Source organism: Sturnira hondurensis, unplaced genomic scaffold (genome assembly GCF_014824575.4).
Source record: "Sturnira hondurensis isolate 20B ecotype Veracruz unplaced genomic scaffold, ASM1482457v3 Scaffold0000780, whole genome shotgun sequence".
NCBI lineage: Eukaryota > Metazoa > Chordata > Mammalia > Chiroptera > Phyllostomidae > Sturnira > Sturnira hondurensis.
In genome coordinates this window covers 17,779,713-17,804,290 of record NW_028073411.1, presented here as the reverse complement: position 1 = coordinate 17,804,290, position 24,578 = coordinate 17,779,713, and the positions used below count along the sequence as shown (strand labels likewise).

The window sequence follows — 24,578 nt, the reverse complement described above, 5'->3', positions numbered from 1 at the left end:
GGGCCGCGCGCTCAGTCTTCCGGCCGGCTCGGTCCGGGGCGGGCCGTTGGCCCCGCTGCTTCGGCGGCTTGGTTGCAGGGCGTAGGGCGCGCTCTCTTGCGGCAGCGATCCCTGACCCCGCCAACCCTTGGCCGCGGGCTGTTCCCGCAGGGCCGGAGCGTGGTCGCGGCCCGAAAACCTGTGCCATGGGGCTGGATCGCAGCCGCGGGCGCCGCAGTCCCCTGTGCCCCGCCCTCTGCCCGAGAGGTGAAGCTCTGCCCTCCCTCTTGAGAGCCCTGGGCTCTAGGTTTTCTACCCCGCAGGGCTGCAGGGTGTCGTCCGGCCTCCCTGGAACTTCCTCCACCCCCGTGGACTCCACGCCACACTTCCCTCCTTGGACAGTTTCTTCTGCATGTGGTGCTGAGCGCGAAGTCCCAGGACAGGCAGGTGAGGAGCGAGGGGCGTGAGGTCAGGAGAGCATAGACCGGTGAAGGCAGCAGAGGCGGCGGCCTCCGGGATCCAGGAGCAGCTGACGCTCCCCTGGGGCGGCCTCCCACCTGACACCTGACACCTAGCCTCGGGCCTGAGGGGAGACTCCAGGGCAGCTGGAGGAGACCTGGGCACCAGCACCTGGTCAGCTCTGCCCCCAGGGTCCCTCCATTTCATCCAATTCATGTCACTCCGGCCAACCCTGACTGCAAATGGGCCCGAGGGGAGTCTAGGACACCTTCCAAGTCCACCTCTTGTCAGTTTGGCACCCACACCCCTCAGTATACTAAACATCCGAGTACCAACAGTAGCAGTTACGCCTACACCTCATACCTACAACCCCTGTGAACACCTGTTAGCTTTCCCAGACTCCGGGTCCCCTATGTCGTCTTCCCATGGAGCCATGCCCCCTTCTGTAGCTGTATGGAAGGCCAACTAACACTTCTTGCATCAGATGGAAGAGGAGCGGCTCAGGAAGTGTTGGATAAAGTATTCAAATGTATTCCTACTGACATGCCGAGAACTGGCGCCCTCTGGGCCTTCACTTCCAGCAGCCCAGAGCCCCTTTGGCATCCAGCAAACAGCACACTGACCATCCTGAGGCTCGTGGTTACACAAGCCTGAGACTTTCACCATAACCTCCACGGCTTCCAGCTTCTTCTGACCCCAAACTTAAGCCTCCTGGTCAGTGCAGATGCAGCTGAAGCTCCCCCCACGCCCGTTCCACACCAGCCCAGCTCAGAACTAAGACCTCGCACCTGAAGGCATCAGATAAGCTGAAATAGGGGAGTCCAGTCAGTGCGCTGTTAGTGCGCTGGGGTCATTATGGGTGACTGTCCTGCTCCAGCTCTCTAAACTGTTTGCAAACTTGTTCACTTTATAATTGCAAACATAATTTATAATGAAGTAACACTGCATTGTATTCACGGAGGCAGATGTCCTCGGTTGACTGAGAACCACACCAGCCAGAACGCCCAGCTGCAGACCCTGCAGTTGGCCCAGGCCAGTCGAGCTCCGTGGGCCAAGCCGAGCACATTTCACCAATGTTTTCATGGGAACTGAAGTGCAGGGGGAACCACGCCACTGACCCAACATCGTGACTTTCGATATACAACATCTTTTTTAATTTATTTTTTGAACTTTTTCCTCTTCAGAGCCTTCCATTCACCTTCCTGCTCAGCCAGGTTGTTGAAAAGCTGCTTCACTTTGCGCTTTCTTTCTGCATCCCTGAAACAGGAAAAAAAGCCACTTTTTAATTAGTTTTTGGAGAACGTGTGTGCAGAGGGAGGACAAGTGAGGGACATCACTTGCCAGGCGCCCGCGCCCAGGCCCCCACGGGAGCCCCGTGTGGCTGCCCCGCCCCCCAGGACCTCACCGCTCCATGATCTCCGAGAGCTGCATCCGGGCCAGGAACTGGTTGTCCTTGCGGATCTCCCTCACGGCGCCCTTGAACTCACGCCTGTGCTTGTGGACCAGCCTCTTCCGCTCCTGCTCCTCCCTGCTGCTGCCCTGCTTCTTGCCAAACTCGAGCCTAAAAGCAGGGTACCAGCACCCAGGAGGCCAGCCGAGTTAGCCCCCCAAGACTGCAGGTGGGCCCACACTCTAACCGGGGGCCCCCCTGTGAGACCCCGTGGGGCGGCTGCGCTCACACTTTGACCAGCCTCGGGGTGAACAGCTTCAGCGGCACCGGCTTGCTCTTCTCACAGATCAGGGGCTGGTAGTGCCTCCCCTGGGCCTCCACGTCGGCCAGCGCGCTCTGACACAGCTCCTGGAAGAGGGAAGCGTGGCGCTGCATGGGAGAAGGTGGCCGGGAGTGGACCTGCCCCCCCTTCATGCCCCTTAGTCCTGTTGCCTCAAGGGCTGAATAAAGGGGTGGGGTCCACGGGAGCTGTGCTCACAGCAAAACAGGCCGTCAGGAAGGGAGCTGCACCCTATTGGTGGGGGGGTGGGGTGCATGACCCGGCAGGTCCTTTCCCTCCCCACACAGTGTCCCCTGTGCGGGGCAGGACTGCAGGTCCACTGAGTCTGAGGCCAGTGGAGAGGATGCTGGGTTTGGGCCCTTAGTGAGGGTGGTCTGTGCAGCCGGCAGACAGGGGGCAGGTACCTGCCGGCACCTGGCAGACACGACAGCTGCTTCTTGCCCAGAGGAGCCTGACCACTGCTCTCAGACACGTGGCACGCAGGGGAGCTGCCTGGGGCCACACGGCCGACCCCTCTCTGGTCTGACCCCCTTCTCGCTCGGCAGGAAGAACCGCTGGTTAAGGTACTTTCACCACAGCCTTGCCTTCCAAGATTGTTGGCTGAGGATTCTGAGGAACATTCCAGAAGCCAGCCCCCTAACGTCGGTTCCTTTCCTCTCCCTTCGCACAGGCGTGTCCCAGAACTCAGGGTTTCTGCGCCTGGGGTACAGCCGCCTGGAGGCTGTACCCCGTCTGGAGGCTTGCCTCTGAAGGCTCCGTGCCCTGGCTCCACTGGGCTGATGTGTAAGGTACAACCAGCTCAGTTCACCCCGAGTCCGTGATCCCCACATGGGTAGGGAGCCATTCTGCCCTTTAAATTGAGGGCCAAGCCCTGGCACATCACCAGGATGTGGTGCAGTAGAGGCAGGTGTCGCGCCCCAGCTGTCTGGACGACGGCATGAGGGCCTCACAGGCCCATGTCCTGGGGGCAGACTCGCCAGCCTGTGGCTGGGGTGGCCGTGCCAAGTGGAAGAGGCTCAAGAAGTGAGGGCGAGCCCGTGGCTCTAGGGCGAGTGGGTGCAGGAAGGGCCCGTGTACAGACCCCAAGCCGAGTCAGAGTGTGTGGAAGGGAAGCCAGGCTGCCACCAGAGACCATGTCCCCTAACAGGGTTGCAGGGCTGGCGGAGCTCAGGTCTGCAGCAGCTGGACAGTGTCCGAGATGCTTGCTGGACACACGTGGGGCTTCCAGGTCACATGGGGGTCCTACCCAGTTTGTCACCTTGTGCAACAGTGGACCCTCCTCAGAAAGCCCGTGTGGCCCGAGAGGGACGTGTGCCCAGGCCCCAGAAGTCTGTGGGCAGGCAGAAGGGGACACACGTTGCAAGGTAAACCCCAGGTCTGGACCCCGACCGGCAGCAGTCACTTCTCGTGGTTCACGTCACTGACCTTCTCATCCCAGTTTCTCACGTGCAAAGCCGTGTCCTTGGTTTCTAGGGCTGCAGCCCCAAGGACAAAAATGCGGCCAACCTGCCCCCCAACACAGAAGCGGGGAGCCCGGGTCAAGTGCCCTCGTCACAGGGCGCCTCACCTGCAGCTCTGGGGGGTGACGGTGGTCGGCCAGGTGCTGCGTCAGGAGGGCCCTGAGTGGCCTCGCGATCTCATGGAAGGCCGGCAGCGAGCCGTACAGGCGCACACAGCGCTTCACCAGAGCCAGACACACGGCCAGGCAGGACAGCCTGCAGGGCGACAGGCAACCGACTCAGCAGAAACTGAAACCAGCACACCAGTCCCACCCACCCCACGGACCCCGGCCACCAGAGAGGCAAACGCCCATTGCACTGCGTGGCGCCGTGGGACGCGGCCCGTCTCCCAGAACAGGGCCACTGCCGGGGGCTCAGGGAGGGCTCCCAAGGTGGCACCTCCCGTGACTTTCAAGCTGCTGTGCAAAATCAGCAGGTGCCTTTTGAAAGTGATGCCCTCGGTGGAAAAGTGGAAACAACACACACAAAGTTGTTTCAGAACAAAGACGTTTTTCTGAAGACACAATGGCCAACAGGCGCGTGAAGGCGCTCAACATCACCGATCACCGGGGACGCAGATCAAAACCACAGCACGCTCCCGCCTTGCGCCCCTCGGGATGGCTGCTGTGGACATGCTCCAAAAAGAGAGGGACCACACAGTGAGGACGCGGAGAGAGGGGACCCTCGTGAACCACTGTGGGTGGGAACGCAGACGGGTGCAGCCACTGGGGAGAGCAGTGCGGAAGGTCCTCAAAACATTAGAGCGGATCTGCCTCGTGACCCAGCCGTCCCACTTGTGGGAACGTCCCCAAAAGAACTGAAAGCAGGGACTCAAAGAGCTACACCCGCTGCTCAAGCGGCACTCCTCACAGCAGCCAAAGGTGGCCATCGGCGGGTGAATGGTAAGCGCAACGTGATGAAACGCTGTTCAGCCTTAGAAAGCAGGGAGACCTGACCCCTGTGCAGCCCGGAGGACATGAGGTAGTGAGTTGGGCCAATCACGGGGGGCAGACACAGTGATTCCAGTGACAAGGGGCCCGGCAGGGTGTCCGAGTGCCAGACACCGAGAGCGGGTGGGGTCCCTGGGGTGGGGCGGGAGGGAGTGCTTCAGGGGGACAGTGTGTCTGCGTGGGGGGGTGGAAAAGTCCTGGAGGAAGGATATGGTGGTGATGCCACTGAACTGGACACAAAAAAATGGGTTTGGTGGCAAATTTGATGTATATTTAACCACAACAAAGGCTTTTTCAAGAAAAAAATTTCAGCCTTGACTCATGTGGCTCAGTGAGTTGGGTTCACTCTGCAGGTCAGGAGGTCGCCAGTTCAATTCCCAGTCAGGGCACATGCCTGGGTTGTGGGCCGGGTCCCCAGTCAGGTCAGGGTGTTCAAGAGGCAACTGATCAATGTTTTTCTCTCCCTCTCTTGCCCTCCCAAGATAAATAGAATCTTTAAAATATATAGTTTCAAATACTCTAGAACTTAAAAATCAAAGACCAGAAGGACTTACAACCAAAGTCCAGCCCTTCCCTCTGCCTACTGCAAACCGAGTGCCTGAGTGCTCGGAATGGCAGTGCGGACACCGAGCCCCAGTGTGGCATCTCTGGGGGTGACTCTGCCCCCCAGGCCACGGGCGTGGTGCCCCTTGTCTCTGGGTTCCTCCAGCTGTGCCTCGTCGTTTCCACGGCACACGCCCCCCCCTTAATCCCTAAGTGCCATCCTCGCTGGGCCCCCGCAGCCAGCAGCCCCCGCACCCTCCTGTCCACACCGCACGCTGTCAGCACAGAGAGGCGGCTGGGTTTTGCGGGCAGACTGTGTCCTGCCACTTCACTTCGCTGGGTTCAGTTCTCACGGCGAACAGCTTTACAGTGGGCTTCTGGGGTTTTGTGCACCTAAGGTCCTACCGCCTGGAAGCAGACGCCTCGGGCACCCTGGAGAGCTGGCGCTGGGGCATCTGGCTCAGCGGGACCACACGCACCTGGTGTGGTTGGCTTCCGTCCCGGTCTGGGCCATCTGTCCGCTTGCCCAGCGGAGGGACAGACTTCTCCTCTGCCACGTGGCCATGTCTTCTTCGCTGGACACCAGGAGCAGCTCCGAGTTCCTCCCCCACGGTCTGAAGGGGTGCACCAGCGTGTAGCCTGGATCGCAAGCCGGGGAGGAACAGGGGCCTGAGTGTCACGGGGCTCGTGGGGCCGCCGAGAGAGGAGGCTCTAGCAGGCTCACTCTTGCAAGTGTGCTGGTTCTCAGCACCCAGAGTCGGGGCGCCGAGGGCCATGTCTGTGCCCTCCAGGGGGAGGCCCACTGTGCAGAACACCCCAGGACGTGAATAAGTTGGGCTGAAACCCACAGAGAAAGCGATGGCGAGGAAGCAGAGGAGGCTGAGGGGGTCAGTGGGCGTGCTTGCGGGTGGTCCACAGGGCAGAGGCCAGCAGCCGGGGAGGGGTGGCAGGCGGGACTTCGCCCCGTCACCAGAAGAGTGACGTCGGCCTGCAGGGAGGGCACAGAGGAGCAGGGGTGGCCGGGAAGGGGGAGGGGCGGGGGGCTGCCAGCAGGCCCCACCCTCAGCCTAGACCACAGCCACCAGTCACACCAGTTTCCCTGGGGTGTGACCGTGCCTTTCCCAGCCCCTCCACGCGGCACGGGGAGCAGGAGGCACGGGGTCCATGCACGGTGGGCAGCAGGCCACGGCTCTCGGGGGTCTGTGAGTGTGCTGTGGTGCAGACCCCCACGCGGGGCCTCCGGCCGCCGCAGTGCACGTGACATCCCACTGCCTCTGGTGGGGCTGCGTGCACGTCCACACGGAGAAAGGGAAGGACCCCACTGTGGACGGGGGCCTTCAGATGCGCCTCTGTCGCTTCCCCACACCCCACTTTGCACAAGGAGGAGGGACGGCCTTTGCAAGTCCTCACGACGACTCCTGAGTGCCGTGGGCCCGAGACAGCTCCCGCGGACCAACTCACCCTGGCCTGGCTTGTTCGGAGTTGCCATGTACAGGATCCCCAGGAGAAAGTTGATCAGCTCGGGGATGAACCGCTGGGACAGGGCCACGTAGTCCAGGAACGTGCAGCACAGGAACAGGCCCTTCACGGCATCGCACAGGGACATGACGGGGCACTGGCAGAGGGGCGGGGCCCGTGACATGGCGCCCGAGAGACCGCCGCCCCCAGGGGAGCCGGGGCCCTCCCCCGTCCCAGGGGTGCAGGGTCAGCCTCCTGCAGAGAGCACTGGCCATCTCGGTCCGCCATGACTGTGTGCGGGGCCCGGCCCCAGGCCCGATCAAGGGAAAAGGGACTAGAACACTTATCAGACTTAATGCTCTCTCTTCTAAGGCTGCTTTCTGGAGTCACATCCTGGATCACCTCCAGTTGCTAAATCAAACCCCCACCCCACGTGGGGCTGCTGAAGTGGGGGGCTGTGGGGAAGCTGGGGCTGCTGCTGACCTCAGAGTTTCCAGGTCATCCCCACGGACCCTCCAAGGAGCTTTTCCACCTGACCCTGACAGTCCGTGTCCACAGCCCTGAGCCAGCCGCAGGGCTCAGATGGAGCGGCCTGCCCGTCTGCCTGTAGGACGCACCTTCGTGAGCAGCTGGCTCATGCACACCAGGGCCGGCGTCACCACGGGGTGCCAGAAGTCCGAGGTCGGGAACAGCATCCCGGCGATTTTCAGATAAATGAGCTGCAAAGAAGTGGGACCACACCGATTCAAGAAGAGAAAATGAAGTTTAAACACTGCCTAGAAAAGAGCCCAAGAGGAAGAGGTTTTGAAACCTGATGAGACTCAGAGGCGCCCCTGGGATACCGCACTGTGCTGAGGCCCCGTGGCCAGGGTGGGGCCCTGCGGTCACCGTCACCCACCGCACACCCAGTGGGCTCTCCCAGACGTGCGGGCTTCTCTGGTGGCCGGCGAGTGGGTACGGTAGGAGGCTGCAGTCTCCTGGGAGCCCAGGGGCGTTTGGGGCCCCAGCCCCAGTGGCCCGGCCAGGGCATCAAGCCCCCAGGCTGGGTGGGATGGAGGTCACTAGCTCTGCCCCCTCTGCCTCAGCTCTGGAGGGTGTGGCCGAGGCTCTCGGGGCCCCTCTGCACTTGTCCTGCTCGGAGCTGTAAGCTCTGAGAGGGGACAGCCGCCATCTGTGACAGCCTCGCGAAGCACACCGGGCAAAGGGACGAACCCACATGCCTGCCTGACCGGGCAGCACACCCAGCAGCCTGAGAAGGAGACCAGGGGCTGTGGGGGGGCGGGGCTGGGAGCTGGGGGAGCCACACACTCCCACTGGCCTGCTCATCACGGGGCAAGTGGACCGCAGGGCTCCAGGCCTTGGTTCTGACAGCAGCCAGCTGCTGATGGTGGTATTTCTTGGAAGCTCCCAGGGTCTAATTTCACCTCAGACACTCATGCAGGTGCGGTGAGGCTGGAAATGTGTCAGAGTGGGGGGGGGGGGCGGGGGGGCGCATGACCGTCATGGAGCCCGGCGNGGGGGGGGGGGGGGGGGGGGGGGGGGGGCGCATGACCGTCATGGAGCCCGGCACCACGTCCCAAGGAGCTGGGGGCCTGCACCACTGCACGGCGCAGGGCCTAAGAACGTCGGTGTGGCTGTTTGGTCTTAGGTGATGGTCTAGTAGCTCTGGCATCTAGGGACTGCCACAGGCCAGGCACCAGACAGACAGGCGTGGTGTCTGTCCGCCTACTTGCAGCTGAGGGGAGNGGGGGGTGGCGGGGGGGCGCATGACCGTCATGGAGCCCGGCGCCATGTCCCAAGGAGCTGGGGGCCTGCACCACTGCACGGCGCAGGGCCTAAGAACGTCGGTGTGGCTGTTTGGTCTTAGGTGATGGTCTAGTAGCTCTGGCATCTAGGGACTGCCACAGGCCAGGCACCAGACAGACAGGCGTGGTGTCTGTCCGCCTACTTGCAGCTGAGGGGAGAGGCCAGGCCCCATGGCACTGCTGGGCAGCCAGGCTCCGAGGAGGCCGAGGCCAGGCGGCCACCTCCACAGACGGTGGGGCGGGGGAGGGGGGCGGGGGCGGTCCAGCAGGGACACAGGCCCGAGGCCCCCAGGATTGAAGCAGCAGCAGCAGAGTCTGCGGAGCCCATTAAACCCACCAATACGGGGCCTGTGGTTTAGGTTTCCAACCATCGGGGTTCGAGTATTTCAACCCAAAGACTAGAAAATGGAGCAACTGCACAACGGCTTCCAGAACTCCCCGAAGCTGACACAACCGCCCACGGCCGTTGGGGGACGGTTCTAACAACTTTCGGGGAGCCAGCAGACGAGCGAGCGCGCTCGGCCCAGGGACACTGGCTCCTCCCCTTTGCCTTAGAACCTCTGTGCCGTGAGGGGCGAGCCCGGCCCCCTCCAACCAAACCGGCTGTGCCGCCTTCAGCTCAGCATCAACACGCCGGAGCCGAGCTCCCAGCCGACGCCTTGCAGCCCCACGGGCCGGCTGAGCAAGCCTGGCCAGCACGGGCTCAGGGGCCAAGGGCCTGTGGGGCGGTGCCCCGCCAGCTTACCACGTCCAGCCCTGGAAACGCGGCCCGGCCCTTCGCCTCGATCGCCCCCTCCATCTCGTGCATGGCGTCTCGGAGGACAAACCTGACGGACTCGCTGGCAGAGTCAGGGAACATCTGGCAGAGACCAAACAGCTGCCTGCACGTCAGAAACACCAGTCGGTGGAGAGCCACCCAGGTGGAAGACAGATGACCCCGACCTTCCACAAGGCCATTCCTGTGACGCCGCCTGCCAGCTGCACGCTGGAGCCCGGGGCCCCACGTGGCTTACGCCCTCTGACCCCTGCCTGGCTTCCTGCTGAGCCAGGTGACCTCCGTGCGAGTGCTTCAGGTTCGCTCACACCACCCGCACTCGGTGTGCAGAGTGGGGAGCCCCTGCCTGTGCCGACCAGGCGGGGCTCCCCCAGGAACTCCCAGCTCCTCACGAGCACATCAGAAAAGGCAGAGGCCACTGGGTCCTGCGCCCTCGCTGGCCCCCCACTGGCCCCCCACTGCGGGGACCCCTGCCCCTGTGGGGTGGGCACCTCACGGGGCTCTGCTTTCCTTGGGTTTTCTGTGCGCTGAGTCCCAAACTGGCCACCACCCCCGGGCAGGGCAGGGACAGGTGGACAAGAGGACGTGCTTCCCAAGAAGCCGAGGGTCTCCCGAGCCCGCTGGGGGCCACGGAGACTGGGACATGGGGTGACATGTGGACGCTGTGGCCACCATGTGGTCCACCTGCTCCCCCTGCAAGCAGAGGTCAACAGGTTGTGGATGAGGGGAACAGCACACCAGCCATCAGACACCACACCCAAGCCTGACAGGGCCTGGCTGCCCGAGAGCTGCTTTGTCACAGAAGATATGTCCCACCCCTGGGGACGGCACACGGGAGGGACATGCTCGGCCCGGGCCCCAGCCCCAGCCGCACTCACACAACCAGCTTATCGACCGCGCCGAGGTCCGGAGGGTCGTCGGCAGCCAAGTCGCCCACGTGCTCCAAGAGGAAGCCGAACAGCCTCTGGGGGAACACAGGGGGGCAGCTCAGGGCCGACCCCAGAACGAACCACAGGCAGACACAGATGCACGCGGACCCCTAAGGGGGCTGACATGGGGGCGGGGTGAGGTTCGGCTCCGGAGAAGCAGGTCCAAGAGCTGGGCACGGAGTGCGAGCGCGTTGCCCCGTCAGGTGATGGTGGCTCTCCTGACAGGGCAGAGGCCCATGGCCAACTTCCCCGCCGGCCCGGCCTGGCCACGCAGGGGCCGCAGGAGGCCGACTCTCGGTGACACGAGGTGCAGGCTTCTTCTGGCCTGCTTGGGGCCTCAGAGTGACGCATGTCCTGCCCGCATGGGTGCGCTGCCCAGGAGAGGGCCTCCCACCCAGACACGGAACCCTCTCACCGGCTCACTTCTAGTTTTGCCTTGTTTCCCGCGGCGAGACTGGGATGGTGGCATTTCTGAATTCGCTCCAGCACCAAGAGCTGCTGCTCTGCCGACTTCCCTGACAGCAAAGACTTCAGGTCCTGGGAGGACTCGGGAGCTACAGAGACACAGACCGTCCGCACTCAGCCGCCCGGAGTGAGCGCCACTCTGGCTCTGGGGAGAGGCGGAACGGGGCCCACAGAAGCACTGCTCCTTCTTGTGCCTAAGCAAAAAGGACAGGGTGACATCTGTCTGTGACAAGTGCCGGGGGCAGGCCGGAGGAAGCTGGCTTGGAGGACAGCAGCCGCAGCCTGCGCCCTGTGTGGAGTCTGCCAAAATGCTGACACGCCGAGCACGGGCAGCCAAGCTGCTGGGGGGCCACATGCACAGAGCCAGGCTCACCCAGGGGCCAGGCTCACCCAGAAGTGCACGTCTCTGGAGATAAGGGGTCACAGGACAAAGGGGGACTCTGACCAGAGCCGGATGACTTTCCATGTGTCACAGAGAGGACGTTCTAGACTCCGTCTGAGCGGTGGCCCAGGGCTCAGCACAGGCAGACCCTTCCCGGTGTCTCACTGGCTCCCAGGCCCAGCCCTGGGCCTCCGTGCAGCACGGAGACCACTGTACAGGGAGGTGTGTGTCTGCCCTCAGCCTGTCTGTGGTCACGTGACAAGGGCCACCACACCGTGCCAGGGCCTGCACCCGGCCCAGGGTGGCACCAGGAGGCACGGAGGAGGAACGCCATGCCGATCAGCAGCCACGGCCTCAGACGCCCAAGCCCCCGAGTCCAGAGGAGCCCCCTCAGCCCCTGCTCCACGTGCAGCCCCAGCGAGGCCCACTGGCTGCCAGGAAAACCTGCCAGCTGGTCACCTTCAAACGTATAGGGCAGCTCAGCCCTGGCAGCTTCCCGCGCTTCCCGACCGCTGCCTGCCGCCCGGTCGCTGGGCGTCTGCCGCTGCTCCTGCCCTGGCCGCTCGCTGTCCCCCTCCTCGCTCTCCTCGTCACACTCCAGGTCTGAGTGGCCGTCTGAGCCACCGCTGTCCTCTGCGTCCTCCTCGCTCGAGTCCTCCCCCTGCTCCTCCTCGGCGTTCACTCCATCACTGGCTTCCCCGCTGAGCTCCCCCTGGACGTCCATCCTTCCGTCCTAGGACAGGACACGGAGACCACAGTGTGACGGCCCCAGGGACGCAGCCGGTGCGTTCGCAGGGAGCACACACCCTCTGCTGCGTTTGCCCGTGGGCCCGGGGCCTCCCTGCCTCTCTGCTCTGGTGTGAGCCAGGTCACAGCACGCAGGTCAGGGGCCATGCCCCCCGCCCACGTACCGCCAGGATGCTGGGCTCTGGCAGCTATGGGGTCTGCAACGGCTGACCACCAGCTCTGAGCTGGGGGCAGCTGGCTCAGCTGGGGCTTCCTGGGACTTAGGTGGCACCTGGCGTGGCAGGACTGGGTCCCCCAGATCTCCCAGTGTTTGGTGAGTGCCCAGCTCCCTGCCTCAGGCCCCTCTGAGCTTGGGACACCTGCCTGCCCAGCACCCCAGCTGATACACTTCTGTGTCCACTCTTAGGGGACACAGGTGCAGACCTTATGGGGTTCACGGATAAACATGGCAGTGCTAACAATGTAATCGCTTTCCTGAAAAGTGTTCAGAGCGCCAGCCTTGGGTGTGTGCCCTCATGTGAACGCCAAGTTCAAGCAGATGACCAAACACTTGTTAGCGACCGAGTAAACTGACAGCAGCCCTCGCCCGCCCGTCTTAGCGCCCGAGCACCGCGCACACCCCAGTGCAGAGCCACGGGAAACGCTGGAGAGATTCACCCTTTCTGTCTGTGAAGTGCCCACAACAGGCTCCGCTAAGTGAAGACAGGAAGGGAGGGCGAGCGTCTTACCCTGTAGGAGAGCAGGCGCCTGTCATCGGTGTCCAGCATGAAGCCGTCCTGCAGGTCGTCCGCGGACACGTGCGTGGCTCTCCTCCCGTCCTCGCTCGCGCCCTGTCCCAGCATCCTCCGCACTCGCTCCGCCTGAGCAGGGAGGCAGGTTACGTGTGCGGCCCGTCGGGGACGGATGAGGATGGGTGCTAGCTCAACTCTTTTGCTTTTATAATTGGGAAAATTTGTAGTAAGATACAAATAAACTTTAAATGCCCTAAAACGAGCTGTTAAAACAGACTCCCCCGTCCCACCTCACAGGACAAAGTGGAAAGGCCTGGGATGCAGGTCACAGCAACCGCCCCAAATGGCTGGGGCAGGGGCTCCACCCCCCCCCCCGCACCTCCAGGCGCTCGAGCCGCGCCTGCTCCTCCTTTGCCAGCTCCTCTTCCGTCTTCATCCTGTTCGACGGCTGTGCCTTCATCTCGAAGCCCAGCTCCCGGACCAGCACGTCGTAGGCGTCGGGCTAGGGCAGAAAGGGGGCTCTCACTCTCCCCCCTTGTGCTTACAGGCCAGACCTGCCGGGCCGCTCTCTGCTTGTTCCAGTCGCGGCTGGACCGCCCCCAGCCACAGCGGACCCACATCCGGGTCTCCCCTGCTCACAGGAGGCCGTCCTCGTCAACCTGGACGACACCCTCCAGTCGGACGGGACTTTTCGCTTCTGGCAGGTTCTCCTCAAAACACACCTGCTTTAATAAAGCTGGACATCACATGTGCCGGTGTGAGGCCCCACAAAGAGCTGGGGTGATGGCAACGGCAGTGACCCCCAAAGACGCCCCGACGGGGGGGGGGGGGGGCAGGTGACTGGCGGGAGCCGTGCTGTCCCCGAACAGCTCTAGACGCGTGCAGCTGCTCAGACTGAAGGACTGCACTACGGGCCGGGCACTGATCTTCTCGGGAAAAATGAGTAGACGTCTACATTCTGATGACGATTCCCCACCAAAGTCACCTGCATTTAACTGTTTTTGAGCAGGTACTGAAGTAGTTCTAGTCTATTTCTATCCCGAGGTCACACACGTCAGGTAACCCAACAAAACTCCGGTGGAGACTCGGGCGGTAACGGAAGCCGGGACCAGGACACCCGGCCACCACAGCTTCTGTAGGGGAAGGTCACAGCAGCTGGGCCTTGGCCCCCGCCCCCCGGTTCCCACCTGGGGTCTCTCCGGTCTGTCTCCATCCTGCGGTGGTGGCGGCGGCGGCGCCCTGCGAGCCAGGAGGGCCTGCACCTCTCTCCAGTCCCGGTCCAGCTGCTCCGTGAGCTCCAACGTGCCTTCCCGCTGCGCCTGCCTCTCCCGCTGGGAAGCACAGCAGACGGAGCCCCTGTCAGCCCGCTCCCGGCCCGCTCCCAGCCCGCTCCCGGCCCACTCAGCCCGCACTGCTGTGTCAGTAGCAGGAAGGGACTTCGGCAATCGGCACCTCCCACGCAACACTCCGAAGCCCATCGATGGCACTAGTTTCCTGCTATTAACCACTCACTGCAGATAAAGAGCAGCGAAGTTTTGCAAATCGTACTGCGCACCAAAATTCTGAAACCAACCAACCAACAAAACCGCCCAGCCACAGCAAACGCAGAGTGAACACACTGAATGCTTTTACTAAACTCACAGACAACAGCAAAGACAGCCTAGAAAGGAAGAAAGCTCCAGAACCTCCCGTGAGCGAGCTGTGGCCAGCTGAGGCCAGAGCGTGGCCAGCGCACCTTCTCCTGTTTCGACTTCGCTATGAGCTCCTCGATCAGCTCTTTGCGGGACCGGGGTCTCTCGCCCTCCTGGCTGGGCTGCTGCGAGGTCTTCTGGAGCCCTCCGCCTCCGAAATGGGCTGCTGTCAGCTCAGCTGCAGATAGAGCCCAGTACACGGCCGTGAGCGTGGGCGCACGTGGTGCCAGGGATGGGCCCTGCAGTCGAGGGAGAGCCCTCACACCCACGGGGCCCCAGGGCCCCAGACCCTGGGCATAGTGGCATTAAATGCCCAGGATGAGCCGCTCCAGGAAAACCCTGACCCCAGCGACTGGAAACACCACAAAAAGGGGCCTATTTTTCGATTGCGTTCAATTCTCATGAACAAAATGCAGAAAAACCAGGGGGAGCTGGAGCCTTGGGGCTGGGGGGAGGGCGGGTGCTCAGGGCCACAGACACCCTCCCAGTTTCACAACTCCTGTGACGGTCAACGAGACCCACTGTCCCTCGACCACCGAGGGACCAGGGCAGAGGACAGAAATAAAACACCGTGGAGCCGTCACACAGGAATCTTTTAAAACCCCATTTCTTTTTTATTTATTTATCTTTAGCAGAGAAGGGAAGGAGAGAGGGAGAGAAATATCAATGTGTGGTTGCCTCTCATGCATCCCCTGCTGGGAACTGGCCTGCAACCCAGGCATGTGCCCTGACTGGGAATCGAACCGCGATCTTTTGGTTCACAGGCCTGTGCTCAATCCACGGAGACCCACCAGCCAGGGCAAAACCCTATTTCTTTACAGGCTGAGAAAACAGGCTCCAACATTAAGCAGTCTGCCCCAAATCTCACAGCAGGAACAGAGTGTTTCAGGCTGAGCTCCAGCTCCCCCAGCCCTGCCTGGCTCCCATCACGCTTCCTGGCGGAAGCTGCCACTTGGTCACTTAAATCAAACCCCACTGCGCAGGTGGACGCAGGTGGACGCAGGGGGAGGAAGGAAATACACCGACCGTCACACTGACTTTCCCCAGACCGCTCTCCTGGACCCATCCCCCCGAAGCATGCTTGCTGGCCTGAGACCCACAGCAGGACGAGTCCCTGGTCCCGAGCTCCCGGCTGAAGGGAACCAGGGTGATGTCCAGCTGGGACAGGCACGGCTGCACCTTCTCAGCCCACAAAGGCCTCTGTCTCATCTACCCCTGCCTGCACCTCAGGGGGTCCAAACAAATGGTGTCTCTGGGCCCCATTGGGAGAAGGAAGGGTTGTCCTGGGCCACATGTTAAACACATTGTGACATGTAATCATACATAAAAAAATCTCATGCCCCGGCTGGTGTGGCTCAGTGGTTGAGTGCCAGCCTGCAAACCAAAGGGTCACCGGTTTGATTCCCAGTCAGGGCACATGCCTGGGTTGCAGGCAGGTCCCCAGTAGGGGGCGCTTGAGGGGCAACCACACACTGATGTTTCTTTCCCTCTTTTTGTCCCTCTGTTCCTCTCTCTATAAAAAGATATAAGTGAATTTTTTTAAAAATCTCATAACGTTTTAAGTAAATTCACGATTTTGTGTTGGGCCGCAATTCATAGCCATCCTGGGCCATACGCAGCCTGCAGACTGGCCATGCCAGAACCCTACCCTTCTTAAAGCGCCAGAATCAGGAAATGAGAAGCCCCGCGACACAGACTTCGACCCAGCAACACTCGGCAAGGTCTCCAGGACGAGCGGAAAGACAGTCCCACGGGGGGCAGAGACTGTCCCTGCTCCCCGCCCTCACCCGACAGTGCTCCTCGGTCCTCGGTGTCGCTGTCACTGTCCACAATGTCATGATGCTTCTCAATGTCTGCCAAAGACTGGCCGTAATGAGTTAGCTCTTCATCTTCGTTAAGATTATAGATGTTTTTTTTTTCATGTTGTCGCTGACAGGAGACAAAAAATCAGTTTTCTAAGATTTCCAAGCCTGTGCAATAGCAAAAGGCACTCATTTTCCTGTCACCTGTGCAGTGTGACAGCATCACCTGCGCAGCTTCACGGTCACGCAAGGCCACCGGAGCGGTGACTCGGGCACAAGCAGGACCACAGGCGGCTGGCTGGCCGACGGGTCAGGGTGTGCTGCAGCCCGTCTTGCACGGTCTCCCCTGCCGGTCCAGTGTCCTCCCACCCAGCGGTGCCCACGGAGGGCCGCTTCCCCTGCGGCCTCACTGGACCAGGGACAGGACCCAGGCCTCCCCCTGCGCCCAGTGGCTGCAGGGGCAGAGATGCACGCGCCTGACTTCTGTGTAACGAGGCCCCCGCTGTCCTGTACCTGCTGCTCCAGGGCGAACCTCCGCGCCATCTTCTCCTCGGGGCTGACGGAGCTGCTGTACTCCCCCAGCCGCCGGTCTCGGAACACATTGGACTTGTCCCTCTCCCTGTACTCCTTCAGCAAAGTCTGGTTCCGCTGGAACAGAGGTCACAGAACAAGCATGGTGACCTAAGTCCCTAGAGGAAAATGCTCCCACGGGGGACACCACGGTCGCTCCAGGTGACATGGCCACCTGGCCAGCTTGTACGCCTCAGGCCACTGAAACCAACAGTCCAGCAAAAGGGCCAACCCACTGACTGGGAAGAGTGACTTCTGTCCCAGGGAAACGGGGCTGCGGCCAGACAAGGGGGCCAGGAGGCCACGCCTGACCGCAGGGGACCCTCCAGGGCATGCCCCATGCGGAAGGTTGAAGGGAAGGGGCAGACAGCAAGCAAGGCACAGACCTGAGCATGCAGAGGTCACCCACCAGGTGCAGAAGCTGGAAGAGACAGGGTGTCCCTCTTGGCCTTCCGGCCGAGAGGGAGGGAAATCGGCACAGGGGGCTTGAAGGAAGCCACGCCATCAAGCCCGGTGCTGTGACCAGGGACGGCACAGCCCACGGCAGTGCACATCCTTCCTACCCACATGCATCCATCTGTGTGTCAGTCAGTCCCTGATCTCCCTCCGTGTGCCCTTGTCTGCAATCGGCCCACACGCTAAGATTCACCAGCGGCCTGAACCGCTACTCACAGCCCTTTCCTGGTCCCTGACACCCATGCACTAGGGCTCGAATGCGCTGCCACGGGTGTGGCCCGAACCCCACCAGCTCCACGGCTTCCCACCCAGACTGTGTGCCCTGGCGGCCTCACTTGGAAAAGGGAAAAGACGGGGCCCTGACTCAGGCTGCTGTCCAGGGGACCACAAGTGTCCATGAGAGAGGCTGCCCAGTGCAGAGCTGGGCCCCAGGGAGCAGGTCCCCAGTACAGACTTGCTCCTGTCTCTGTGCCCTCAGGCACAAAGCGTGACCACCACTGGGAGGACTGAACGGAAACTTCCTGACGCAACGGCCATCCCACTGGGCGGCATCGACAGACATGCCTTGCTGTTCTACACCTCACACTGGGAGGGGGACTGAGGCCCAGCTGCAGGGGCAGCAAGGCCTGGCACCTGGCTGTCCCCACACAAAGCCTGCTTTTGTTCTCCATTTGAGGGCCAATGTGGACTGGAGGGGACACACGGGACACCCATTCGCTGCCCAGGGACTGGTGTGGACACAAAGGCCACACCTCCTTTGCCGGCCCTGCTTGCCTCTCTGCCCAAATGGTGATCTCACCCAACAGGGTGGCCTGCGTCCGTCCCTCCCGACGGCTCAGAGCTCTTGGACCTTGTGCTGCAGGAAACCCTCCACTACACCAGACGGCTGTGGCTCCTGCAGCTCTGCCTTCCGAGTCCTTCCGCTACCTGCATGTGTTCTGGGGGCCAAGTACTGGGGGACTCGGCAGGTGGTGGCAGTCCCTCCAGGCCTGCAGCACAGAGCAGGGAGGTGGGCCGGTCTGACACTGGAGGCCTGAGTCCCACCCTGTCTGGGTCCTGGGGCTCGGGCTGGCCTCGGGAGGTCTGGGGGATGAGACAGGTCTTTTCAGACAGACTGAGTTGCAGAACAAGGAGGGCAGGCTGAGGCCAGATTGTGAAGGAGTCTGAGAATGAACAACACGCCGAGTGTGAGAACAGCTCGTGTCTGGAGAACACTGTGTGCAGAGTGCACAGCGACACTTTGCTCTCACACGAGAGAGGGTGAGCATCACCATCCCACTTCAGAAACAAGAACATTGAGGGCAAGTGGTGAACACAACAGTGTCTGTTCCACAGCCTGCACTATCCCAGCCTTGAGGGAAGCTCATTCCAGCCAGTGCAGGTGCAGAAGCATGAGGGTAAACGCGGTCCAAATGACATATGATGGGGCAAAACCCCCCCAAAACGGAATTATCTTCTGGAGGGTGGGCCCCTCAGTACAGGCTTCCTCCCCGCACTTGGTAAGTGTTCCAGGCGCTGTTCTAAGAACGTTGAAGGAACACATTCGATTCTCTCAAAAGCCCGGGATGTAGCTATTATATCTCCACTTTACAGATGAGGAAACTGAGGCACAGAGAAATAGCCAGCGCCCAAGACCTTCCAGCAAGCCAGGGTGTGTGGCCCAAATACCGGCCGTCCGGTCCCCAAGCCTGTGCTGCGCTGGAAGAATATCAAAAATCACGCTGGGTAGTGTGATGGTCCCCGCCAAGCCGGCGGCAGGGAGGCCAGGCGGAGTGTTAGGGGTACATGGCAGGTGGGTTGCGCTCCTAAATGAACCCGTAGGCTTAGGCGCCGTTCCTGACCGCGCACGCACGGCCCGGGCAGGAGACGGCCTCCAAAGATTGGCTCCCCGCTTACCTTCTGGATGGCCCGCGCGCGCGACACCCCAGGCATCCCCACGTCGTGGCGCATCTTCCTGCCCAGAACCTGGAACTTCTGCCTGTTGACTTTCACTTCGAACGGGTTGAGGTTGGGCTTGGTCCGGGAGACCCGTGCCCCCGCCGGGGCCCCGGGGGGCTTGGTGCGCGCCCCGATGGCCCTGGCCTTCCCCATGGCCTACTCTTGCTGAACCCCGAGGCACCCGACTTCGTGGCACTGCCTGGGAGGTCCGGAGGAAGCGAGACAACTGCCCTACAGAGTCGGCAGACAGCAGATCCCTCCAGTAAACACGTGCGGAGACCTGGGAACCGTCCCAGCCTTCGCGTCGCGATAACTGAGAGGCAACAGGCGACACATCCGGCTCAGCCCACTCGCCTATCGGCTGAGTGACTACAACTCCCAGAAGGGAACGCTCGGCGCACGCGCCACTTCCGCCCTGCGCGGGGCCCTCTGGGAGCCGTAGTGGCCTTCGGAGCGCCGCCCGCTGGTCCGGCGCGGGGCGAGGGGGCGCTCGAGTCCCTGCCCTGGAAGCCGTTAGCGGGCAGCGGGCAGCCGGCCGCGCTGCGCGGCGGCGGCCGCCGGGGGACGGGAGCCCTTCGCTAGCTAGGGCCGGTCTCGGCGGAGACTTCGGAAGCCGGACTCTGAGGACAGTTGCGCGTGCGGAGCGTGGGTGATGAAGCCCCGAGTCCGGGCCGCGGCGCGGCGGTGGTGATCGCGGAGAAGCCCGGCGGCCGGCCAGCCAGCGCCCCCCGCCCCGTCCCCGCTAGAGTCCCGGGCCGGCCGCGGCGGCAGCAGCGTGCCCCGCAGCGGCGGCGGCGTGGCCAGCGGGCTCGCAGGCGGCGGCGCGCCAGGTGGCCGTGGGGGTGGCCGTGGGGGTGGCCGCGGAGCCGCTCTCCCGGCCTCAGCGCGCATCCCGGCGTGCAGGTGCCGGCCAGCGAGCCGGGCGCGGACGCCGGGTCTCCGGCTCCGCTAGCCCGCGGGGCGCGGTGGCGGCGGCGGCGGTCCAAGGAGTTGGAGAACCTGGTGGCCAACGCGCTGCTGCTGAAAGCGCGCCTAGGTGGGTGCACCGCGGGGCCTGCTGTCCCTGGGCTCCGGCCGGCCACTGCCTGTCCCGGAGGGCCCGCCAAGCTGCGGAGGGCAGCCCGCAGAGCAGAGCCTGGCGGTCTTTGAAGGACCGAGAGGAGAGCCCGGTCCCCGGTCACGGTGTGACCGCCGTGAGGGCTAAAGCACCGAGGGTGACACGGCACTAGAAGTCACTGCTTTAAAAAAAGAAAGGAAGGAAGAAAGATTTTTTTTTGATAATACATTCGTGAGCAATTTATGACCTTTAGTGATAAGCTTGAATTGTTTCACATGCAAGGACTCTCGGGAAACTCGAACCCACTCCACCTCGTGGGGAAAGTGACGGCCCAGACGCGGAGGGAGGAGTGCGCGGTGGGTTCCCGCGATGCGTTAGGTCTGGAGTGTCACAGTCCCATCTGAGTCCAGGCTATGGTGTCACGTGGCAGTTTGCTTAGCGCCTGGAGCACCGTTAACAAACCCGTAGTCGCTGGTGCTCTCTTGCTGAGCCTTCCTTCCCCCCAGGCTTTTGGTTGCATGGAGTTCCTCGAAGGAGCTTATAAGCCTGTGGTTCCGGAGGTATCGACAGCAGCCGACATTTCTGTTTCCTTCACTGCACTTAATTTGTTTCCACTCCCAGGGCTCCCTAGTGCGTTCTTGTTGCAGAAGAACACCAGTGTGCCTTCAGTTCAGCCTTCTGTGCAGCGGCCTCTCCTTGCTGCTTTCTCTTGTTCGGTTTTTTCTGTTCCCAGTTTACCTTCGTCCTCTGCTTTGTAACTTTCTCCCAGCTCAGAGACACGCCGCCCTCTGGGAATTTGGGACGTGGGGCTCTTCACCCTGTGGTCCGTGATTCTTTCTCAGGGCGCAGAGTAACCATAACCTGTGTGAGGGCCAGGTGTGAGGGCCCAGTGTAGTCTTTATCTATGTTTTGTATCCCCTTCAGTGCTACTCCCTTAATTGACACTTGGTAAAGAATTGGAGATTAAGGGGCTAATCTGTTATTTTGTTAAATTCAAGAAAGAGAAGGTTAAATATATACCTCCAAGTGCAAACCCCTTACTTAGTGCATCAGGCCCGGTGGCCAGGGTTCAAATCCCAGTCTGTTTCCTGGCTGTTAACTGCCCTGGGCAAATTATCTCACATAACCGGGCCTTGGTTTTCCCAGCTCTGAATGAGGATTGTAAGGGGAGCTTGGCCACCTTGTGTCTTTTAGGGCTGCGGGGAGGGTCTCCCTGATGGAAGTAGCTGTTACAATGGGCTATTTCTGGCCGTGTTAAAAATGCCTCTTTCCCCCTAAATTTAGGAGGATATAACAAAAAAAGTGGGCGCAGTAAAAACTGGAGGGAGCTGCTGAAGCTGCCCCCCGTCAGCCAGTGCAGCGAGCTCAGGCGCTCCATCGGTGAGTACAGCGGCCGCGGCATCTGCAGGCGCGGCCATTAGACGCTGCTCTTCCTTGAGTTCCTCGCTCATTTCCCAAATTAGTTAGTAGAGTCCCTCTACAGCTTCAGGAGTCTTCCCCGGAAAAAGCTTTCCCGATCTGAGCTATAAAGTACGTGGCTCCAGAAGCGAGAACTGTTAGCTGTTTCTTACTCTCTTCTTCAAGTTACTGACGGGACTTCAGGACAGGGTCGGTCAGAGAGCACAGTGCCTTGGCCGACAGGCATAACTCAGTGGGCTGCGTGTCCTCCCGCAAACCTGAAGGTCATTGGTTGACTCCCTGTCCAGTGGTGAGGTCCCAACCCGGGTGCAGGCTGGGCTCCCAGTTGGGGCGTGTGAGTCACCAATCGCTGTGCCCCTGGCACATCAGTGTTTCTCTCCCTCTCTTTCTCCCTCCATTCCCCTCTCTCTAAAAAAAGCTGATATGTGTGTGTGTATATATATATACATAGACACCTGTGTGTGTGTATATATGCACATATGCACATGCTACACACACATAGGAGCGTCGTGTGGCTGTGGTGCAGGTCCTGACATGAGCACAGGAAGTCAGACAGGGAACCATGTCCATAGGGCGTTCATAACAGTGTTTCTAAAGGATGTGACTTCCAGGCCTGGCCGCTGCGGCTCAGTGGACTGAGCCCCGGCCCGCAAACCAAGGGGTCATGGGTTCAATTCCCAGTCAGAGCACATGCCTGGGTTATGGGTCAGGTCCCAGTAGGGGTCCCACAAGAGACAACCACACATTGATGTTTCTCTCCCTCTGTTTTTCTCCCCTTTCCCCTCTCTCTAAAAATAAATAAATAAAATCTTAAAAAAATAAATAAAGGTTATGACTTCCAATTCAAAGGATATCTGCATTCAAAATGTCGATGTTGCTAAATTGTGCTCCACAGATGTTACATCAGTTTGCCTTCTTGCCCACAAGTCCTCTGTGTCCGTGGCCTTGTTGACATCGGTGTCGTCAGTGTTTTTAATAAAGATGAATCAACTGCAGTTTGGAAAATGGTCTCTTGTTTTAATTATGGATGGGGCTGAGCATTTTCATCAATTTTTTTATTTTTTGCTTTTTCTAACTCATCTCTAAAAGTTCTTTATATAACTTATCTTTTTATGTGAGTATATTGTGTGTATATATATATATACATCATTGTGAATATATTTTGTATTTCTGGTTTTTGGCATGCAGTATTTTTTTTCCAGAGGTTTTAATTTTTCTGTAGACAAATGTATCAATCTTCTCCTTAGTTTCTGAACTTGGTGTTATACTTAGGGAGGGCACCTAAGATTATTTTTTTAGAGAATCAACCCATCTTTTTTTAGTACTGTAACAGTTTCTTTTTAAGAGAGCTTGAATATTTTTTAACTATCAAACCTCATTTCAGTCGGTTTAAATTGGAGGTGGTCTCCCCACCAAAGGCCCATCCAGTTGTTTTGTAAATGGCAGCTTCATTGAGGTGTAATGAACAGGCCACCCACTTTGCCTGTGTGACGCGCACAGTTTGATGGCCTGTAATCCAGTCGTGGGGCTGAGCGGCCACGGCCACGGTCAGCTTTACACCTTCGCCGCCTCGGAGAGAGCCGCCCCCACCCCGGCAGTGGCTCCCTGCCCCCCTCGGCCGGCGCCCAACCCCAGTCTGCTCTTGCTCTGGAGCCGCCTGGGCGTCCCTGTGAAGGGACCCGCGTGCTGGGGGGGCTCCTACGACGGCTTCTCTCACGTAACAGCGTTTTCAAGGCTGGTCTGCGCTGTGGCGCGAATCAGTGTTTCACTCACTTTTGTGGGCAAATAGTAGTCCATTGTAAGGATCCATGGCGTTTTATTTATCCATTCATCAGTGAGAGACACTGAATTGTTCTCGTTGGTTTGGGCTGTTATGACTGATCCTGCTGTGGACATCCACGTACCAGATTTTCCTTTGTAGTAAAATGCAACAAAAATTGCCATCTTAACCATTTTCAGGTGTGGAGTCAGTGGCATGAATTTGGGCATTACTATATCAGTTTGGCTTTTGTTCACCTGTTGACACATGCTGGGGCGTTTCCACTTGGGGCTGCTGTCAGTCACGCTGCTGGGGACACCGGTGTGCAGATAGCTCAGTCCCTGCTGTTAATTTACTTTGAGTATACACTCAAAGTTAAACCTGCTGGATAATCTGGTAGTTTTGTGTTTAACTTTTTGAGGACGTGCCGAATTGTTTTCTAAAGTGGCTGCACCGTTTCCCTTCCCACCAGCCGCGTGTCGGGGTCCCAGGGCCTTCCTGTCCTTCCCAACACGTCGTTTGTCCCTTTCGGGTTTTGTCGCGGCTGTCCCCGTGGGTGTGCCGTGGTGGCGCACCGTGTTGGGCTTGTGTCTCCCAGCACTCTCGTTCCTGTGCTCACCGGCCATTTGTATGTATTCTGGGAGAAATGTCGTTCAAGTCCTTTGCCCATTTTTTAAATAAGTTGTTTGTCTTTTCACTGATGTAAGTGTTCGTTGTGTATTCTGGGTGCTAGACCCCCATCAGATATTTGATTTCCTGGTATTTCCTCCCATTCCCTGTTTTCCTTCCACTTCCTTAATGACGGCCTTTGAGGAACACACATTTTTATTTTGACAAAGTCCAGTTGATCTATTTTTTGTTGTTCTTGTGCTTTTGGTGTCGTATCTAAGAAACCATGGCTGAGTCCGAAGTCACGAAGACCTGCACCCACGCTCTCTGCTGAGTCCTCTCTCTTACCGTCAGCTGTTTGATGCCGTTGCCGGTAGCTGTTGGAGGTGGGGGGAGGTAGGGCTCCAATCTCACCCCCCCCAGCCAGCTGTCCTCGCCCCATCGGACCCGCACCTTTGTCAGCTGGCTGTTCTCGCCCCATCGGACCTTTGTCATTGTCCACTCCCTTCAGCTTCCTGAGCAGCTACGTCGCCTTACGTCCCCACCAGCAGCAGGAGACGACCGCCCAGTCCCCGTGTCCTCACCAGCACTGGCTGTCCTCCTTGAGTTGCTGTCTCTGGTGCGGAGGATGGGCACCTTGTGTGTGCCCGTGGGCCTGGCCTCTCCCGGCAGGCACTGTCTGCTGCGCGCCGAGGGGGCCTTGGTTCAGGGAGCGGCAGGAGCGCTCCCCAGGCTGGTCACGTGCGCACTGTGATGAAGATGGCCTGAACTTTTGTTCTGGACTTTCTGCCGCCAGATACACTAGTGGGATTGTAGAACTATATT

At 60.3% G+C, this 24,578-nt stretch overlaps 2 protein-coding genes and 1 long non-coding RNA gene across 3 annotated transcripts in view; 2 read left to right on the top strand and 1 right to left on the bottom strand.

Annotated features, from left to right (window-relative positions):
• Nucleotides 1-37: 37 nt before the first annotated feature.
• Nucleotides 38-2,918, top strand: LOC118987586 (uncharacterized). The gene is made up of 3 exons (XR_005066606.1): nt 38-426; nt 1,705-2,057; nt 2,839-2,918. It is a non-coding gene; the product is annotated as an uncharacterized LOC118987586 (long non-coding RNA).
• Nucleotides 1,570-19,278, bottom strand: NOP14 (NOP14 nucleolar protein). The gene is made up of 18 exons (XM_037046656.1): nt 18,868-19,278; nt 16,459-16,593; nt 15,931-16,072; nt 14,188-14,321; nt 13,640-13,783; nt 12,832-12,954; nt 12,450-12,581; nt 11,434-11,707; nt 10,551-10,681; nt 10,077-10,162; nt 9,169-9,304; nt 7,236-7,337; nt 6,622-6,775; nt 5,640-5,799; nt 3,736-3,883; nt 2,118-2,236; nt 1,844-1,999; nt 1,570-1,695 (listed from the first exon to the last, which is right to left on the bottom strand). The coding sequence occupies exons 1-18, from the start codon at nt 19,060-19,062 to the stop codon at nt 1,596-1,598; spliced, it is 2,571 nt and encodes an 856-aa protein (XP_036902551.1). The 5' UTR covers nt 19,063-19,278; the 3' UTR covers nt 1,570-1,595.
• A 1,984-nt stretch (nt 19,279-21,262) lies between these two features.
• Nucleotides 21,263-24,578, top strand: part of GRK4 (G protein-coupled receptor kinase 4) — a 36,760-nt gene continuing 33,444 nt past the window's right edge. Inside the window, exon 1 of the mRNA XM_037046778.1 lies at nt 21,263-21,346. The gene's annotated coding sequence lies outside the window, so the exon portion shown is untranslated. The remainder of the gene's footprint in view (nt 21,347-24,578) is intronic.

Bases quoted from the DNA above. Each gene is read 5' to 3' on its own strand.
- NOP14 (XM_037046656.1), bottom strand. From the start codon at position 19,062: ATGGGGAAGGCCAGGGCCATCGGGGCGCGCACCAAGCCCCCCGGGGCC. The intron at 12,955-13,639 runs GTGGGAACCGGG...TTTCTGCCCTAG, and splicing joins ACAGACCGGAGAGACCCCAG to CCCGACGCCTACGACGTGCT. The intron at 7,338-9,168 runs GTAAGCTGGCGG...ACTTCTTTGCAG, and splicing joins CGTTTCCAGGGCTGGACGTG to CTCATTTATCTGAAAATCGC.